Source organism: Gallinula chloropus, assembly GCF_964237585.1.
Source record: "Gallinula chloropus genome assembly, chromosome: 2".
Taxonomy (NCBI): Eukaryota; Metazoa; Chordata; class Aves; order Gruiformes; family Rallidae; genus Gallinula; species Gallinula chloropus.
Genome location: NC_140086.1, coordinates 28,678,810 through 28,699,876, shown reverse-complemented (window position 1 = coordinate 28,699,876; position 21,067 = coordinate 28,678,810). Strand labels below are relative to the sequence as shown.

The 21,067-nt window shown below is 35.1% G+C and overlaps 1 protein-coding gene across 1 annotated transcript in view; it reads right to left on the bottom strand.

The window, feature by feature from the left end:
- Positions 1-275: 275 nt before the first annotated feature.
- MMP16 (matrix metallopeptidase 16) overlaps positions 276-21,067 on the bottom strand; it is a gene marked incomplete at both ends in the record, with an annotated part of 166,234 nt that continues 145,442 nt past the window's right edge. Inside the window, 4 exons of the mRNA XM_084260872.1 lie at positions 276-610; positions 5,132-5,247; positions 10,140-10,290; positions 19,135-19,273. Coding sequence (XP_084116998.1) covers positions 276-610; positions 5,132-5,247; positions 10,140-10,290; positions 19,135-19,273 — 741 coding nt within the window. The remainder of the gene's footprint in view (positions 611-5,131; positions 5,248-10,139; positions 10,291-19,134; positions 19,274-21,067) is intronic.

Genomic DNA, 21,067 nt, shown 5'->3' with positions numbered 1-21,067 from the left:
TGGGCATTGAGCGCGCAGAGGAAAGGCCTAGAATCGAATGACAAAGAAAGACAAAGGACTGAAGAAACAGCAGATACTGTGTATCATGGAAGCTTCCCAGATGAGCGAATCACCACTCATGCTCAGGACAGGCAACCCCCTGGGTTTCAAAGATCAGCTTTGTTTCAGACTGACAGATGCCCGCTCCTAGCTAGGAAACTGCATAACAGCTCTTGTGTTGAATCTCAAGTTACCACAAACTCCTGGGAGAGAAAGAAAAAAACCAAAACTCTACATCACACCCACTCTTGCATAGAGCGTTTGCAGTACAGTATGTGGCGGGGTGTTCCTTTCCTTTTGAACTGGAACACAGTGTAAACCAAGACAAGGAGGCACAAGGCCAGGATGCAGGGAATGACAATGGCTATGGCTTTCACAGTGCTGGCTGTGTTGTCCAGTTTGATGACAATGTCAACGTCATCTTGAGGGCTGTGTCGGTCTTTATCTCTATCTGTTGGTCCATCACAACCCATAAAATCCTTGAGAATGGATCTGGGATAGCCAGGTTCCACCCGGAGCATCTGGTTATTGAATTTCCAGTACTCTTTTCCTTTGTAGAAATATGTGAAGCCTGAGGAAGAAAATTGCAATTATTCATGGTCATATAGGATTGAACTGGGTAATCAACACACCACAAACAAAAGTACTGATATCAAATTATTTTGTAATCACAATATTTAAAGGACAATGAATTTCAGTTAGAAGCCTTTCAAATCTTCTTTACATATTTTCTTTCTTTACCGTCTCTAGAAAATCTAATATTGGGGTGGCTTTTGTAATTGAAACAACTGGGATTTTATTTTCTTCCATAAATACATAAAATAAAGGAATTCCAGGGAATAAGATCTTTGACAGACCAGGGTTCAGCTGGCTTGTTCATTTGCTGAAAACCCAACCGGAGTAGGGCATCCTCAGGGCTGGAAATTTAAAGCATTAAAACCTCTTTATGATGCAAAGTCTACTGAAACAAATTGCAATGCTACACTACCCAGAAATGAAAACTGACCCTCTTCAATGGAACATAGCCTACTTCTAGAAAAAGAAAACTAGAGGTAACAACAGCATCTTTGCCAATAAAAAACAGGTGTAATGAGATTAATGTTTTCTGTAAAGAGTTGGTATTTGAACATTCAGAGGCAATCCAATCTTATGACTAAAAATTCTTAAATGGAAAAACGAAATAAAAAAAACCCCAAACCCAAACTTGATTACCTGACAATGATCTATATTGCTTTATTATCCAAGCTGAAAAATGGCATTGTTCTGGCAAGAAGCAAACCTTCAGGAACTTCCTCCTACCGTTAATAAACTGAATGCAAATGCCTGGGTTTTTCCTTATCTTTACTTCATAGATCTCAGCTTATTTCCTGCAGTAGTAAATGCCACTACCAATATTAAGATAGATTGAGAATTATTTCTTGTTTTAAAAGGGCTTCCTGAAAAGAACAGTAACTGGCTATCTGTAGATAATATTATTAATTGCCTAATCAAAGAGCAGTTACTTTCTTTAAAGTCTTAAAATAAATAGATAGATATCCAGCTCAAACTATACTAAAAAAACCCAAACATCATCTACTGCCACCTTTCAGAATATTTAGAATATTTGAACATTATTCTACACTAGCCATTTATGCAATTTTAATGGACTTCCCAGCCACTAAATTAATATTATTTCCCTTTCCTTAATGCCTTGCAGTTTTGTTATCCAAGAATGCGTGAGTGTGTCTAAAGAAAGGCATAATACTTGTTTAAAAGAAAAAAGAAAAGAAAACTACAAAGCTACATCAAAACAGTAGCTAGGGGGCTTTTTCAAAATGTCTTCTATTCTGATTGGAAGAAAACAAAAAAGACTAATTTAATTCTTAAAATACAATAAAGTTTTAAAATTTTAGCATATGTAAAGTTGCTTAAAGCCATCTGTAGTTTAAATTAAAAATATTATCAAATGTAAAATTTCAGTATTTTGAGCTACAGGTTACATTTGCATTTCATATAACAACGTGTGTGAGAATACATACTGGCCTTGGAAAAATATTTAAAGTGTGGAAATTTGATGTATTATCTCTATAAATATTCTAATACCTATATAGAAACCATATACAAATATAAAAACTCTAAATCATGTGTATATATAGATATAGATATAAAACAAATGCATGTATATAACAGGGGAACATAGAAGACAGAATATTGACATTAATTAATATTGTTATTATGCACTGAAATAACAAATTAAAACTTTTAAAGCAGCAAAGCAGTGCTAATAGATCCAGTATAAATAAGTCAGCCAGAGCATATTTTCCACTGGAAAACCCTGAAAGTATTTTAAACTTTGTTGTTATTTTGCTAAGGCAGGAACCGGATAACAGTAACAGCTGAAGGATAGCAGTTCCCAGAGGGAAGGGTAGTAATAATAGTGAGAAATTTTACTGCTTCTCATGGCAGGACAAGTAACATCACACAACTGTTCAAAGCGATTTCAACTAATCTGCTTGATACATTGAGCTTACTTTGGGAGCTGCTCCATAGAATTTTTTAGGGGGTAGTTGCTAGAGAGTGGTGAGCACAATGCCTGACACAAACAGTATGGAAGGACTTAGCAGTCACTAATGTTTCAAATAGAAACTCAAATTAGGAGTCATAGTAAGGATAAGGACCCCCCCCCCCCCCCCCCCCAACAAAACACAACCCCCAGTAGGCTCACAATTAGACTATGTTTTTGCTTTCTTCTCTCAAAAAATTCTTTCACCATCTACTTTAGCAAAATATTTGTTGGGAGGTGAGAATTTTTATGCTGCTCTAAAGGCAGAAAGATTTCTCCAATCTGGAGAATCTTGAGTCATCTCAAATTTCATGTAGCAACAGAAAGGAAATTTCTTCTTCACCTCCTCCTAAGTGTTTCCACCACAGCATTAGAAAACAAATTACATTATGGGAAGCAGTAGAGAGAATTCAAAGGTGTTGAACTAGTGTAGTAAATGAGTAGATGCTGATTAGAGTTGGTTTTTTTTTTCTCATATTTCCCAAGCTTCTTACTGCAAAAGTACCCATATATTTTGAGGACTGTGAAGGAAACCCCTTTATTATCAGCCTTACTGCAGACAAGAGAAAGAAAAAAGTATTCTTTAAAAATGGAATAACTGGAAGATATGTTCACAGATGTCCCCTTAAAATCTATACACTAAAACTTTCTTGTCAACTCTGATTCTGCCCAAAGAAAGGAAAAGAATTTCAAGCAAAATGTAATCAACTTCTTTCCAACTAAGCTGTGGTACTTACATCTGCTTTTGTTTCTTTCTCTCATACAAACAACAGCGGAGTTGTGAACTATTTCTTAAGATGTCTATTTTCTTGATTTCGGGAAAAATGTCTTGGTGGTCTTCTTGGTAATTTCATGGCGTCATTTTCAGCCTTTCTTTCTGCCCTGGGGCCTTTTTAGGCTTTCTGAGAAGCCCAGGAATGCCCTTTTTCCCTTCACCTCCTCCATGATCTCAAGTCATGTTTTACCACCCTCCTCATAAAAGAGTCAGACAATCAAAGCCATGGGGGTAAAAAAAAAGAAGCGTCTTTCATGTAACCAAGTGTCTTTCCTGCCTTAGAATGATTGCTCTGCCTCTGCAGTACTTTCAAACCCACTGGTCTGAGTGTTACAGTAAGATAATTTTTGTTTTAATGACAGACACATGTACCTGAGCTCAGTACAGAAAATTTACGATGGGGAATGAAATTAAGGTAAGAAAATGACAGAATTAAATAATCCAAGCCCATATATACATACATACATACATGCTAAATTCATTTTGGATACACAGCTTTTAAAATATGCTTAAAAAGTAATGAGGGGAAAAGAAAGCAGAGATTGTATTCATTATGTTTGTCTGTGCATACATGTTTATGCCCATTTCCACGTATATGTATATTTACAGTTAGTTATGCAGAATATCATCTTGACTGACCTACTTTCCAGTTGAAAACGAAACAAAACAAAGGCAACACAAAAAAATTCTGTCTAGTCAAAAGGCTAGATTACAGAAGAGTTTCTGCTTCTGAATAAAACAGAGACAAAGCAAGGATGCAATTAAACATATTTCTGGAAAAAAAAAACCAAACCAAAACAACCAACCAAAACAAAACATAAAAACACAACAAAACCAAATACCCCTAAAAACCAAAATCCCCTGAACATTTCCACGGTACATTATTTAATCAAATTAGAGGTGGAAATATGAGACTGCAATGGTTTGTATAAGGAAAGAAATCTTTTTATCTGCTCAGTAAAAGTAAATTAAAATAGTATGGCAGAATATACATGTGTTGTATGTGAGGCAAGCAGAATAAACTCAGAACCTACTAATAAATAAATCATAAATTCCATACAGTAACTCTCCAATAATGATAAGTGACAAGAAATGTGGTTTTTTATTCCCATCAAAGGGACCGTGCAACTGAAGTCTCCATGATCACCCTGCCATCAGCCCCAGGGTAGCACCGAATCCTCACAAGATGAAGGAGATTTTGCCTAGTCTAACTCATTTGGAGGTATGGCCAGCTGAGATTCTAGTGTCCTGTATGTGATGATGTATCTTGGTAGAGGTAATAGCACTTCATACTAACATCTCTGTGATCTGCATTTCCACATTACGGGCTTAGGACATCCTTGATTTGCATAGATTTTCTGGGATATTTCTGCTTAGATAAAGATTTTGCTTCCCTTTGCTAATTGTTCAGAATGAAAGTAATATCTTAAGCTGTTTAAACAGACAATGCCTTGACAATTCAGATACGTGTATTTTGTTTAGGAAGCTCGTTTTAATAGGTACTATAATTCACCAGAGAGCAATAATTAAGTGAATTAAGACACACGGAAAAAAAAAAAAGAATGAAAATTAAGGTGTAAATTTGACCTATTTTTCTTAGTTCTGTTAAATACTACATACAGACAAACATCTATTTTGAAAACAGCGAATTGTATAGTAGAAAACATTCTGGTCATAAATTAAGAATTCCTTTGCTACTTAACCTCAATCACATCTCCACTACTCGTACATAAATGGTGTTAGTAAATCATTAAAGCAGGAATGTGTTCACATACCATTTTCTTTATGGACAAAGGCTCCCTGAGGAGATTCTGGGATACCTTTCCAAATTGTGATTGGTTTGGGATAGCCAGGGTCCATGGATCTCATTTCTTCACTGTACCTCCAGTACCTGGATTGTTTTTAAAGGATAAAAACATAAAGAGGAAGGCAAGAAGGCAAAAAGGAAGGAAGGAAGGAAGGAAGGAAGGAAGGAAGGAAGGAAGGAAGGAAGGAAGGAAGGAAGGAAGGAAGGAAGGAAGGAAGGAAGGAAGGAAGGAAGGAAGGAAGGAAGGAAGGAAGGAAGGAAGGAAGGAAGGAAGGAAGGAAGGAAGGAAGGAAGGAAGGAAGGAAGGAAGGAAGGAAGGAAGGAAGGAAGGAAGGAAGGAAGGAAGGAAGGAAGGAAGGAAGGAAGGAAGGAAGGAAGGAAGGAAGGAAGGAAGGAAGGAAGGAAGGAAGGAAGGAAGGAAGGAAGGAAGGAAGGAAGGAAGGAAGGAAGGAAGGAAGGAAGGAAGGAAGGAAGGAAGGAAGGAAGGAAGGAAAAAGCATTTATAAAATAGCAGATTAGTACATATTTTTTCCTTCTAACATTTGCTACATTCATTAGCTACAAATCGGAATACTTGATTTTTTAATTTTTCTGTGGGTTTGGTTTTTTTTTAACTTCCAGATTACAAACTAGTCTATTTGCTGACTGGACAACTATTTCATGTAAGCAGAAAGAAGATAAAAGATTTTTTTCTCTGTGACATCTCAATCAGCACCATCTCACTTATAATCTCATCATTTTTGATACCTAGGATATCTGCCCAGTGACAGAGAGAGATGCAACATATGCAAAAAGATGCATTAACGTCTTAGGTAACATTTTTATCACAAAGATGACAGTAGATTCAGATTAAAATAATCCCAGAAGTATTAATTTATCTCATTATATGTATGCATTACAGTAGCTTTTCATTTCATTATCATTAAGTAGATAAAGAGTAACATTCAGCCTGGTTTTGTGCCTTTTTGCCAGCCAGGCCTTTTCCTATTTTAAAAGTTTCAGCCTGCAAATTCTAGGTGACCTGAACATGTAAGAGAGATTGACACCTGTGAATTTTTTTTCTTTTCTTTTTTACAGATAATATTGATAATTTATTTGTCCTTATGCACCTGGCTAGATTGTTACGCACATCTATGATTCTATGATTCTAAGATTCTTACTACAAACTTATTCTAAGAAATACCATACTATATCTCTAGTATTTCTGCTTATCCTGATATAATGTTTAAGTGGGTCATTTCATATTTTGATTGGCTCCGCCAATCTAGTGCACTGTAATTTAGAACAATTTTCTTGGATTATTTTTGTTTTAAATCAATTTTATTTACATTAAAAAAAATACATTAAAAGGCAGCCATTCACCATTTCAGGACATCAAGAGCCTGAGAATATATCACTTTAATTGATAATCTGGTCACTGCTAAAAAATGACCCTTTTTCTATTTTGAATTCTATTTCAGTTTTTACAAATCCATGTTATGATCATTCCTGATATACTGAAGAGTCCTTAAGTGGATGATATTTTGTCCCCGTGAAGGTCCTTAGACGCTCTAATCAATTCACATATTATTTTTTTTTTTTAAATAATGGTGTAAACTCCTCAGTGTTTCTCCCTGTGGGACATTTCTCTGGCTTTAAACTTTCAATGAAATTAAAAAGTGACAGATTTCAAGTGGGTTAAGACTTGGCAAGTTACATTAAAAAACATTTGTTTTTTTCTGTCTCATGCATAAATTATGTGTACAGCCTTATTTTTAATGTAGTCACATATGCACCAGTAACCAGCCAACAAAGCAATGCTTTTTATTTTGAAATGTAACATCTTCCGGGTTTTACATGAAGAAATAACACAGTAGTAAACAAAGCTCTGATATCAATACTACTGCAACCAGTTCTTGCTCACCGTTGCCTGTGCATTTCTTACCCTTACTTTGTATTTTCTCTTCTCATATATGCCTGTTGTCTCTTTGTTTCTTTATGTTCATTCTTTGCTGAACTTAATATTCTATTTTCTGATCTCCATTTTATCTGCATTTCTCCTTGGTCAAATATCTTACCTTTTTCTTCACTCCTCATTCCCAGAATCCTATTTCCTTCCTGCATCCTTCCACTTATTTTCCTTTTATTCTTCTTTCAACCTTTTCACTTTTTTTAGTTCCTTCTTTTACTAACCTCTGTTTTTTTAACACCAGATTGCATAACGAAAATAGACAGTCCTATAGGATTTTCAAAAATTAATTGTTATTAAAAGGCAAATCGTTGAGAACACACCCTGTACACACTCAAGATTTCCAAAACTGTTGTTATTTCAGCATTGATGAGCAATCCTATGAGGGAAGAACTGATCATGATACTATCTTGGCAATCTGTGCTAAAATAATGTCTACAGAGTAAGGAAGAGCCTAGTCTTGATTCTCTTCAGAGATTTGAGCTTTACAAACTATATAAATTGTGTTACTGTATTTCAAACACGGATAAAGTAACAGAGAAAATAAATGAAAGTGTACCTCATGGCTTCTGTAAGAGCAGATTGGGGAAATATTTTCTATTTCCTATATCTAATCCTGTTTACTTAACATTTTTCTGACAATGTGGATGACTAAACTTTATGGAGAAAAAATTTATTAATTTAAACTTTAAAGTAAAGAAAGACCAGACAGTGGCATACACAAGGCCATGTATCCATTAGTGCAGTATACCTCTTACCATTTTGTCCTACACTACTTTATTTTGGTAGGTGAAGAATGAGAGAGGGTAAAATGTTTTCTGTAGTCATCTTTTTCACCTTCTAGCTTTCATATAATTGTTTGGAAGAAATGTATTTAGTGTATAAATAGATCATTTCAGATAATAATTATCCATACCTGAACTGTTCTACACATATGAATATTACAACACTATTTACTATTTGGACTTTTAAATCTACTTACGGGTTTGGGTTTGGGTTTTTAACTTTATAAAAAATATTTGATGCTTTGTTTTCTATTGCTTTGACTTTTTATATACACAACTGTTCAGGGACATCTAACTCTATATAGATTCTGCCCTGGAGATCCTTAACTATAGATTGCTGTCAAAACAAAGTAAAGTCTACATGTTCATGAGTTACATAAGGAGGAACATTGTTTGTTATTTTGTTCCTGGCATTAACTTTTTGCTTCCTTTTCATTTGTCCCTGAGAAGCTACATTTATGTTACACCTTCCTCAGGAAAAGATCCACCCCTATAGTAGGCTTAAACATACTACTAAAAAGAGCAGGAGAATTGAACATTCAATGAAGAAGTTTACATTAAGAAAAAATTGTGATATAAACAATACTCATTTGAGAAGCTTAGGGGTATATGGGTTTATTTCCACTGGTGGTCAATATCCTGTAATAGCTCAATCATTTCTGCAAGGCTTATGTTGCTTAATCTTCTATTAGACTGTGTTGCATTTATATCCAGCTGAGTTTCACTGTGTTTGTTAGCTCAAAGTAGCAACATCTCTGACAACAGCTCTTTTTGTCTTCTGTTCTTACCACTAGTGTTTTAGGAAAAGTCTTGACTATAAGGAACTACCTACGCATGGAAATATAAAAGGATGCTGTGGAATAAAGCCTAAAGGAAGTACAGGTCACGTAAGATTCCTACCATACACACTTCCCCAGGAATTCGGAGATGAAAAATTATTACTTGTAAATGATCTTTTTTTTTTTTTTAAACTACTTAAAAACTACTTTAAAACTGTGGGAAGCAAATGATACCTAGTTTTCAAACACCACTAAAATTTCACTTAGTTACCTACTTTCCTGAAAGTTGAAGGAATTTTGGTTGGTTTGGATTCTTTTTTTTTTTTAATTTAAATAATAAAATCAGTTGGGGCAGTCTGTACCACAATATTACAGTACTGCTAAAAATGATCAACTGTACTAGTGTGCTAAACATATACTATGATGTACATTAAATTGGTTTCTTTAATGATCCATGAATACTAAGTACTACACAGAGACAAAAGCAGTCATCATACTTCTAATAAAATAATGGAACCATTATAATTATTGATGAAGACTAATTTGCCTCTGAGCACTCAGAATTTGCACAATGATTCATTAATCAAGAAACATAGTAACATCCTGAAAATCTGTAAAATCTATCATTCTGATAACTTGCAGGGTTTAAGTTCTCTTGATTTGTCTGTAAAGCAGACAAATATTTTTTACCTTATTTTTACAGACTGAGAAGACAGAAACACTAAGTGATTAGTGCAAGTCTCTTTCAGGACTAGAAAAATAACTCAGATTTTAGAATTTTTTAATGTTCTTCATTAATGATAAAAATACACCATTTTGAAGGGAACTGTAATATTTTTAAATAAAAATTCCTAGAGAACTGCTCAATTTTTTCTCTAGCTTTCTGTTTAGCTGCCATTTCCCTTTCTTTGTTTTTAAATAGTAGCAGAGAAACCATTTCACTGGCCTTAAAATGTGTTGGATCATGCTTTGCCTCTCTATGTGAATAAAAAGAAGCAGGTAAGACTGCACATACATTGGCAGGCCAGTATGAGAAGCTGGAAAGTCCTTGACTGCTTAGAAACAGCTAAAATATCAGTGTGTTATCAACGTTATTCTCATCCTAAGTCCAAACCACAACATTATACTGGCTGCTAGTGAGAAAATTATCTCAGCTGAAAAACAGGATGCTACATTAGTTTGAATATTTAAATTTAAATCTGCCACAACTGTGACTTGCCTGTTGATTTCTAAACCAGAACTTTTCCATTGGATATACATGTATGATTTCAGTATATCCAGACAAATACCATTTAGGTGATAAGAAATGTGAAAACAGTATTGGCCTCTATGCAGGAGGATTTAATTTCATCAACAGAAAACAAACTAAGTGGCTTGACTTCTTGTTTTGTGAAATAGAGGAAAAAGGTAATAGGCTCAGCCATAATCCATCAAACTGATTCCATGCAGAATGCCTGTACCAACCTATCTCCTTTGAAGAAGTAGGTTTTCCCAACATCTTCCCACCAAATTGCTGAATCGATGCCATGGGAAGGAATTCCACTTCCAAGTGTTATCAAATCGTGAGGATAACCTGGCTGGAGCGTGGTGTCCTTGAAAACCCAGAACTTGTTACCTGTACAAAAGCATATATATACACACACATATATGCATGTTAATCTTCAGTACTCTCAGTATTAACATTGATACACTTCTTAGAAGTAAGAAAGACTCCCAACGAGCAATAGAAGTTCTGCCAAACACAATAAAATGAAAAATGTTCTATCAATGTTCTATAATGAAAAATTAAATGTGCCTTACAGATACCTTGCATTTATAATGCCCCTTTCATTCAATAAGCCCACAGAATAATTTGGTACCAAGTATATGGGGATCAAACCCAGAATGAAAAAGAAGTTCTCTCAAGAGGCTCTGTGGTTGATAATGTAATTTACAGCAATACTTCACAACAGATTTATGAGGAAAGAAGAACGAGTTTTAAGTGAAAATATGGTAAGGAAACATAAAAAAATAAAACAAATGGAAGTTCCTAACCTCACAGAGACAACGTACTTTCATTACTCTTTCCACAAGAAGTTAAATTAGTTATAATGGAAATAACTATATAATTTGTTTATTTTTGTAATTACATTTTCTTTAGCATGACCTAAAGAACAAAAACTGAGGTTCTGAAGTACCACAGAAGAAAAACCTTGTGTTTCTATAATTAATGGGGGGCGGGGGGGGGGGGGGTGTTCCCTTTAATACTAGTGGCAGTAAGATTTAACCCGTGGTTGTGGATGATGAATCATTTAAAACTACCCAAATTATTTCTTACATGGTGATAATTCAAGGTAGCTGTGTGACTCAAGCTTGTGTTAGCACAATGTCCACAAATACTTCAGGTTACCTAAACTGGCTTAAATACAATTCATAGCCTAGTGCCTCCTGGACAACAATGCTCAGTGGCTGAACCTCTACTATTGCAGTACTAGCTGAATATATTGTTTACATAGGGGTATGCATGTCTACAGAAGAAGCAGCTGCAACAGTGTTTTACGGTATAGCCCCCCTGTAACTGTTGTTGGAGAGGATGCTATCTGTGCTCTCTCTAAGAACTTCTCTGACCATCCCACAACTCCACTTTCCCACTTTCGGTTTGCTCTAGCTTCCTAGCCAAGCTCTTCTTCCTCGCTGAGTATTTCCACAATTATCTCACTGGGGTAATCATCTCATAGTAAGCCTTTAGCTTAATACTTCCCCAATAATTGTGTTGCCCTCTAGACTCTTTACTAGGGCTTTTCCAACATTCTGTGCCTCCTGTCCTAGTCTTGCAATTCTTTTTTCCTTTTCACATTTTTTTGCTTTCTTGTAATTCTTCAAAATGCACTTCTCACCTGTGTCTTTTCAGTACAGATTTCTCTTTCAAAGAAAGACAGATTTGGCTGAAAAAAAGGAATAAATACCCTCATATGCCCTCTAGAAATAGGGAAAAGGGATCATAATTTTCATTTTATCACTTATCTGAAGAGGTCACTTTGAGGCCTGTCTTCTCTTTGTATTATGCCATTTAGGCCACTCTTTCTAAGCTAGACGACTATGCAGGAAGCATGTGCTTATTTTCTCTCCAATGCACTATCTTCATCCATGTTTCCAAAAAGTGGCGATAATTTTAGTAGTAATATAACTGAAGGAGAATATACTCTCTGATGCCATGTAGACCCTTCTGAGTTACATCACAGAAAGGTCTAGAGAAGATGCATAAATGTATATGGATTAGCCTATGAGATATTACACTTTCATCTATCCATTGTTATTTCTGATGATGAAGATATTTAAAATATAAGGGAAAAGTTTGAAAATATATTTTGCTCAAACACATAGAGAAAGAGATCTTGAGAGATAAAAACATGGCTGTTCATATTAGCCTTTGTACTTACGTGTAAAGCTAGGCAGGCTGTTGCCTGAATTTAGGAGGTTAACCACTGTGCTGTATAAATGTTTTATAAGGAAACGTAATATTACCCCAAAGATCTAGGATCAAGTGTATGCCAGAGTCACCAAGATGGAAAATCTGGAGAGCGGTTTTGCAGTTGGTTTTATATTTTATCTGTCCCTCAGTGATATTAAATGTTTGTTTAAAGGGAAGGGATTTTTAATCTCCCTGTTTGTACTGTAGTGATTTAAAGCATGCTTTCATTTTATCACAGTTTTAATTAGGAGAGGGGATACAGTTTCAGTCCCTCCCATGCTGGGTTTCCAGAGTAAATTTTTTATCAGCTTCTTTACAGCTGCTTGTCACCCACTTCCAAGCACAGACACTACAGTTGGCTCAACCAGTCCATCTTCTCTCCCCTGCCAGTAGAAGAAAGGGTTCAAAGAATGAGTGTGTTCAGAGCAATTTGAAGTACTAAAAATAAAAGAGACATGGGGGTCTATGAAGAACAGTTGTAGAAACCTGAGGCCTGTGTTTACCTGGGATTAAGGTCTGTGCTAACCTGATATTTCTCTTTACTGAGTTTCCTTAAAAAATTAATTTACAGGGTTAAATTATGACGGGTGAGCATCTTCAGTCATTCACTGTCCCTCCTCCCATGTGGTTTAGCCTTTTGCCAATGCACATGACCAGACACAGAAGGCTTCAGATGGTAATGGCAGTTTCAAATGCAAGGATAAGAGAAGTCATGTGTTTTGGACCTTACTGGTTGGTACTTATGGTGTGAACAACAGATGGCATCCAGTGAATGACACTGAGCCAGCTCATTTCTGTTTCAGAAGATCATTAAAAATGACAGCTGTTGCACATCACTGAGAGACATATGCTGTGATGTATGTAATGCCATTACCTTTCTGTGTGCCTCACAAGGAATAAAAGTAACAATTGTTTGGAACAGATCATTATTAGATGTACACAATGAGTTAAATCTGGCTACTAGAAAGATTGGGGTGGAGCACACACCATTGTAAGTGACAGCACCACTAAGACAGGTATTTGTTGCATATTCAGATATACTGGAGTAGAGGAATGTGCAGATGTGGAAATGCAAGACTTAAGTAGGAAACTAAATTCTTCACATAATCTCTTAGAAGCAAATTCTGGGTAAATAGAGAAAAGGTAAATTAAACTGCATTTAATGGAGGCAGTAGGGCACTGAGAGTTCTAACATATGTGAGCAAGATTTCTATTGATTCTAACTAGAGGGAATTGTATTTAACATTTGCTTCAGAAGACATGTTTAGTCTGCTACAACTCTGTTGATTGTTAATAGGAAGGACTGTATATAAGAAATCCAAATGTTCCATCTGGCTGACAGTTTTCAGTTTTTGGGGTTTTTTGTTGTTTGTTTTTCTTTGTTTCAGGTTTTTTAAGTGGTTTGTTGATGGCTTTGGTTTTTTGTTGTAGGGTTTGGTTTGGTTTTTTTTTCTGCTTAGCTTCTGTCCCTCAGCTGGAGGAAAGTGGGTGGCTGTTGATCAGAGGATTTCCAAAAAGTCAGAACAAATGAGAAGCTTTCAGACTCAGAACCAAATATTAGGAGGAATTAAAACTGCAAATCAGTGTAAAAGATGCCTGACTGTGATGACAATTAGCTCCTTTTGTTTCTAACTTATATTTATGTATGTTAAAATGCATTAAAAATGAATGGATGTTTTCATTTAGCTCATATTCCACTTCCACTAGTAAACAGTCAATAAACTTGATTAATTGTGATTATAATGGAAATAAAGAATATATGAGAAAACTAGAATAGCTATAGTTTGATCCTTCTTATAGATAAGTAATGCTTGTTCAGAGTCCTAACCTATGCCCTTGGCAGAAATCACTGAATTTATTCTACAAAGTTGGTTTTTAAGGTCTGGTTGGTACGTTTGTTATTCTCACAGAGAATAAAGAACCACATGCTTCATGAAGTCTGGCCAACCTTCAGGATGTTTCAACTCTCTGTTTTTATTCCCTAATGTAAGATCTAATATAATAACAAGCAGAATGGTAAGGTCACAAGCTGAGAATAAAGCAAGTGATAAAAAAGTGAAAATGTCTTACTTTTTGCCATAATGCTTTGTTAAATATCATCACTGTAGGGAAACAATTGAGAAGGATGAACTGTGACTGCAATTATTTGAAGTCTCTCAGCATCTATCTTTGACATTCTAAAAAAATCCTGGAAATAAAGAGTATCTATCTGTATTGCTACATTTCACTTAAAATATTGAATATTTAACTCCAGATAGTCTTCAGACTATTTAACTATCTACCAACTACTGCAGACAGCTGTGCAGTTTTTAGCATCTGTGGTTCTTCCTTTGCAGAATTGTAATGCTGAACAGTTGTGCCCCTGGGTTGTCAGCCACCAAGTTTTTTGTTCATGTTATATGCAATTATGTTATGTGTGTACTGACCTTTGTGGGATATAGCATAAAATCTCTCTAAGTGCTGAGGTGATGAGACAAATTTTCAAAGCTTTTAGGAATTCTATTCAATTGAAACCAGTTAAAATTTCATTATCTTCTTATGAAGAGTTTTTTCTCTAGTCACCCTTGCTTTTAATTTTGGTCTTTCAAGGCAGGATCAAATGTCATCCTACTAGTACCTACAAATCACTATTAATGCTTCTTTTTTTCCTTTATTTCCCACATTAGGTTTCTGCCATTTCTCTACTCCATGATCTGACACTATAATAAATCTATTTTTCAAAATAAAATTGTCAAGCACTGGGATAAGTGCAGTTGAAAGTTATGGTGGCACCGGTAGTATGAGATTTACAGCAACCTTTCTATTGCTACATTTGCCTTACCATAACATTCAACAGTGCAGATGGCTTGACAATTTCATTTTTAGTACCATATAAATTCCCACAGGTACACAGAATAAATTTTACTATTCACATTTCCTCATTAAAAAAAAAAAAAAGTTTTAAAAAATCCTGGTGCCATCTTATTAGTATTCAGCATGGACACCAACAATGAATAATAACAAGACTGTAAACATCTGCTTTTTATAAGCAGCCATCTACCAGATTGCTATGTACTTTATGAGCATTATGAGGCACAAGGAGGCAGGCCAAGTATCTTAAGCCATCCAAAATGAGCAAGCATCACTTTGTACTACAAGCACACTTCTGAATTTTTATAATGATTTTACAATTTTTACAATTGTTTTTCTTTGTATAGATAAATATTAAAGCAAAAGAAAATTTTAAAAGGTAATTTTTTAAAAAAAATCAAATCCAATGAAGTTTCAAATCCAAAAATGATATTTGATCCAACAGTCTTGAACTTGATTCAAACTTCTGCTCTGCCCTGGTGAGGCCACACTTGGGGGTCCTGTGTCCAGTGTTGGGTTCCTCAGATAAATAAAGGCAGGGAACTACTGGAGAGAGTTCAGTAGAGTGCTACGAGGATGATGAGGGAACTGGAGCATCTCTCATCTGAGAGAGCTGGATCTGGTTAGCCTAGAGAAAAGAAGATGGGGGGAATATGATCTTTGCTTCTAAATATCTAAAGGGTGGATCTAGATGAAGGGGAAAGATTCTTCTCAGTGATGCTCACTGACAGGACAGGGGGCAATGGGCACAAACTGGAAGACAGAAATTTCTGTCTGAACACGAGAAAAAGTCTTAACTCTGAGGCTAACAGAACACTGGAAAAGACTGCCCAGAAAGGTTGGGGAGTCTCCTTTGAAGATATTTAACACCAGCCTGGATACAATCCTGTGTGACCTGCTCTAGATGATTCTGTTTTAGCAGAGAGGTTGGACTAGATGATCTCCAGAGGTCCCTTCCAACCCCCTCTGTTCTGTGAATCTCTGATTCTATGACCTCACAGGCTCCTCAAGTATTCTCAGGAGAGTGACATGAGAAAGGCTGAGAATATACAGATAGGTTTTGTTAGCACAAGTTAATAAAAACTATATTTATCATAGCAAAAACAACCTGCAAAGACATTTCAAAGGTTCATAAATAAATGTCTCACCCTGAGCTGGCATCTTATAACATTTGCATATGGCTCAAATTTTAAAAAATAGCTCCTGTTTCTTAAAAAGGGTTGGTTTTAAATATTTTTTTACCTTTATTTATTAATACTACTGTACAAAAGATGTCTAATTTAACTAATCTAACTGTATATACACAAGGAGGAAAAATCTAATGCTAATAAAAATCTAAATCTGTTTTATGATTTAAATCAACTGTTTCAAATGTGGTTTACTGTTGTGAAAGACAATGATTGAAACAAATCAAATAGAGTATAGATTATTGGAAATAAATGAGATTTGTGGATTTCTAAAGAGAATGTCTCAATCAGGATGGTTCATGAAGTTTGTTCTGAATGCATTTTGAAAAATGTCACTGACCTAACAAAATAATGTTTATCCTGAACATACTACAGCATAGGCACATAAGCAGAAGAAAGGTGGCAATTACTCACTAACAGTAACAAGTGAGTAAATCGGCTTACTCCTTTTTTCACCTTCCTCAGAGTGTAGAGATACCGCTCCACAAGTATGAAAAAACAGTGTAGTCACAGAAGGCTCTGTTTCACACTAGTAAAAAAGTCTCTAAAGTGAGTGAGAGAAATGGAGATAGAAGATGTGCCTGGAACCTTCCTTTGGATATCTGTAGAAGAAGTGTCTGTTGTGAAGGGATAGTATTTACACACTGGCCTGTTTCTTCAGCACACACTAGAGATTCAAGGCTTTATACTTTACAGGATATTGGATATTACTGATAACTTGAAAAGAAGTTTTGGAGACCTTATTTAAAAATCTGCAAGTAAATTCCATCTTCATTCAAACATCACACTTTTTGCTGAGAAGAACTGGTCAGCCTTAAAAGGAAGTGATATGGAATAGTTTTTTTGAGGGGAGAACACAGAGATATTAGTCCAGTCCAAACTCTGTGATGGCATGTCACCTTTTCTACTTTTTTACCTGAATAATGGATATAAATGTTGCATTGGATATGTGAATTGTGAACACATCTCTGCCAGACTTGATAACTGAAGCTCCTTCTAGTATTTACTTGGCTTAACCAGTTTTAGATTGGTAAAGCATACCACCAGGATAACAAGCCCTTTAGCAACAATCAATACTTCTAGTACGTTTAGGACGAAGACTTTAACTCTTTTTCCCAGGAAGAAATTTTGTGAGGGAACAGGGCCACTGAGATCCTTGGTTAAGAGGAACTTTCAAAAACACACATACAAAAGACTCAGCTGAACCTATTGATTGTGTGGCAGTGGAAAAACATAAATTACATTGATAGACAAACACCATCAGGCTCATATTGGAAATCATGAAGAGAAGATTCAAAAAAATTGCAAATGGAAATGTGAGAACTTTGACCTTGGCAAATAAAGGGACAATACAAATGTCACTGGAAAAATAATGGAAGGAACTTTGAAAAGAAAGGTGCAAGACAGAAAAACAGAAAATTCAAGTATCAAGTTATCATGTAGAAGGCATAGAACTAGCTGGTCTGAAATCAGAAAGCATAAACTGGTGATGATTAGGAAAGTAAAACCCCACAATATTCTAAGAGCAGAATCCTTCTGCTTTTGCTTCTTTACTTAATCCTGATGATTTAATTTCTCAGGTAGAAAACAGAAAAGTTCCTCTTCTCTCTGTGTTTGTTTATTTGTAACCTAGAGACTACTGAATCAACCCATTCCTCTAAGACCTGACAGTAAACACTGAGTGAAGAGTTAAATAATAATAAAACATACTTTGAGGTCACTGGGGAGGAAAAGAAAGCAAGTATAAGACTAAGCTTTATCATTTCTGTCTAAAGCTCTGCTAATCAGACTAATTTTTGTAGCTTCCCATGTTCCCTGGACCCAAAAATAAAGTAGAAGGATGGAGATTGGGAGGTACCTTGATCATGATTCTCAATCTTATCAACTTCCCAGAGTTTATTACATGAAGCTTATTTTATGACAATGGAAATTAAAAGCATATGCTGTATCAAAGTCATGTAAATACAAAATGAACTACATAGAATGAAATTTGCCTTATGATTCAAACAAAAAATACAATTTCCACATTAGTAAAACTGTTATGCAGTGTTTCTACATGTCATTAAATATTTTCTGTTTAGCATTCCCAAGATAATAACGTTTTCATAGTGAATGAAATATTATTTCTATATCCCTGTTAATGATTCCACTTGTAAAAATGAATTAATTTTGGATACAACTTAAAAAACTAATTTTCTACCTTTTTACATGAGCTAACAAGCAAATCACTCACAATTAATGGCAGAATAATTTTTCAAATATCTATTCAGTTTCTTTTTTCTTCTCCCAAATTATTATCTTATAAAATATACTTTACATGGCTTTCACTCTTTTGTTGCTAAATCAGTATTTATTTAACATATAGGATAATTTTCTCATTAAATCTAAATTAGATGCATGTTCAAGAAGGCTAATTTTGAAGAACAGCTGATGCCTGGAGTAAAAATTTGAACGATTAACAACAGTTCGACCTATACAACATATTTTCTGGAGTTTATGTTTCTTCAAAAATACATCTATGAAACAGTTCTCAGATGAGGCAAGTACAGTGTTGTACAGTGTGATATCTCTAGCATATATGCCACTTAAATATATAGAAATTTAATTTCCAAAAGGAAAGAAGAGGCAAGAGAATTATTAAAAAAAACCAAAACAACAACATACTACCCATGGTCATTCTTCTTTCCTAATCCACATTTTTCAAAAAGATTTTCATAGTACATCACTGTACTGCTATGTCTCTGATTTGCACTTCCAATTTTTTACTGAATGTATATAGTTTGATATTGTGAATGGTAATCATAAATTAAAGCTATAGGTACCAAAATGAGAAAACATAACTCATATACTTTTCATTTAGCTACCAATTTATAACATGATTTACAAATCATTAGTAAAAAGAAGCAAAGTCTCTTTCAAGAAATCATCACCAAAAGTACTACTCCAAATTTTACTTTTCTTATTTTCTTACCTTTAAAGAAGACAAAATTCCCCTCACTGTTTTCATAAACAGCATCAATGCTGGGAGGCAGTCCCCTCCAGAAGTAGGTAATCTGCATGGGGTATCCATCCATCACCCTGTTGTTTCTGACTCGCCAAAACCACTGATCCTGGAAACCAAATATACATCACTTACTATGCTTTGAGGCACTTATATGTGTTGAGTTATTGTCTTGAAAATATTAAACAGCCTATTCTAGCACTTTTAAAGCCTGACCTTTCGCTGTTTGTATAACCATATTTGTGTTTGCATTCATGTCACATCCACAAATGTGTCAGAACTAGTTGTTCCCTGATGTGGGAATAAGCTACCCGTGTGAACTGTGTGTTTGGTGTAGATAGCCTTTGGCAGAACATACAGCATGCTGTATGAGATGATGCAACTTTCTCAACATCATTCTTATAAGGGGCCCAACTTCAAATTTGTGGGCTGACTACAAGGGTTTTTAGACCGAACCACATGTGTATGTGTAAGTCTTATATAATGGGACTACAGACAGGCTTTGAAGATGAACTAATTCTGCAAGCCATTATTCCGCAGCCACTGCTAACTGTGAAAGGTTACAGCTGTGAAGGAGAGAGCTGTAACGTTACTGCATCAGTCTGATGGAACTACATCTTTATGTGTAATATTAAATAGAACTGTTAATACTGCAGCCAGTTATAGGTGCTAAATCGAGTGTCCTGGTAATTGTCTCTTAGCTTGTTGCCATTTAAAATATGCTATTGCTTCAAGTAAGAATGATAAGGAAGTTTCATTATTAAGGAATATTGAAATTGAGAAATTTGTGACATGCTAGGTAGATGTTTATAGGATGTCATTATTGTACTTCAATTTTACAGCAACACTTTCAGTTCATCCAATGAGAGACTGGATGTGCTTCATCGAGAGATGGAGGAGGTGCTAAGCTAGTATTTAACTTTTGACACATATCTGCACATTTTCAAAGCATTAATATTAAATAAAGCAAACCAAAACCCCTTAAATTATAAAGAAAGTTCTATTCCCTCAGGTATTTGACACAGTTTTACATGGCATTTCAGCCTTCTTTTTGTATAGGTCAACTTGGCAAGCAAGAGATCTGTGTTCTTATGAACTGTCACAGCTTAGAAGATTAATACTTTGCAGGCATAGGCTTACGATGAACTGTATTCAGCGTCTTTCCAAACCTGAGACCTTTTTAATTGTTTATCTTTCTAATGACTCAACAATTCATCCACAAAATCACAAATACAGAAAAGCTCAATACACAAAAATGCATCATCATCATGTGCATAAATGAGTCTAAGATTGAAAGACTTGTTTTGAGTCCCAGATTTCTGAGAACTCTAGTATTAAAAAAGTTAAAGTAGCTTACACAGCCTGAAAAATACTAAGTTAAAATATTGTAATTGTGTAGCTATATTCACTGATAGTATAGCACTATTCTCATCTGATTTGATTCATATTTTCCTCTTTAATTGTGGGGTTTTTTTGTTATTTTTACCTGTAAATTGTATTATAACATTTAAGGAAGGTCAACAAATAAATATTTTAGGATTAATTGACTGAATTCCAGTAAGAGAACTGGCAAAACTGGGGGTATATAACTTAGATATACAAATATTTTAGAAAGGCCTAGCTGAAGCATATGTTCAGAATGCTGAAACAGATACTGTCAACCTCTGTTATTTTTTTATTATAGCATGGAGGTAAGACAAGAGGCATCATAATCTAGGAATGACTTAGGGTAAAATGATGTAGCCATTAGTCTCAATAGGACAAACAGCTTTTTTGTCCTTCTCAAATTTCAGTAAAACCCTCAAAATATAGGCAATATCTCTGAGATCAGTTATTAAAGTTTAAAACAAAACAAAACCCAAACAATTAGCAAGCTGCAGTCTTTGTGAAATCTAGTACTGTC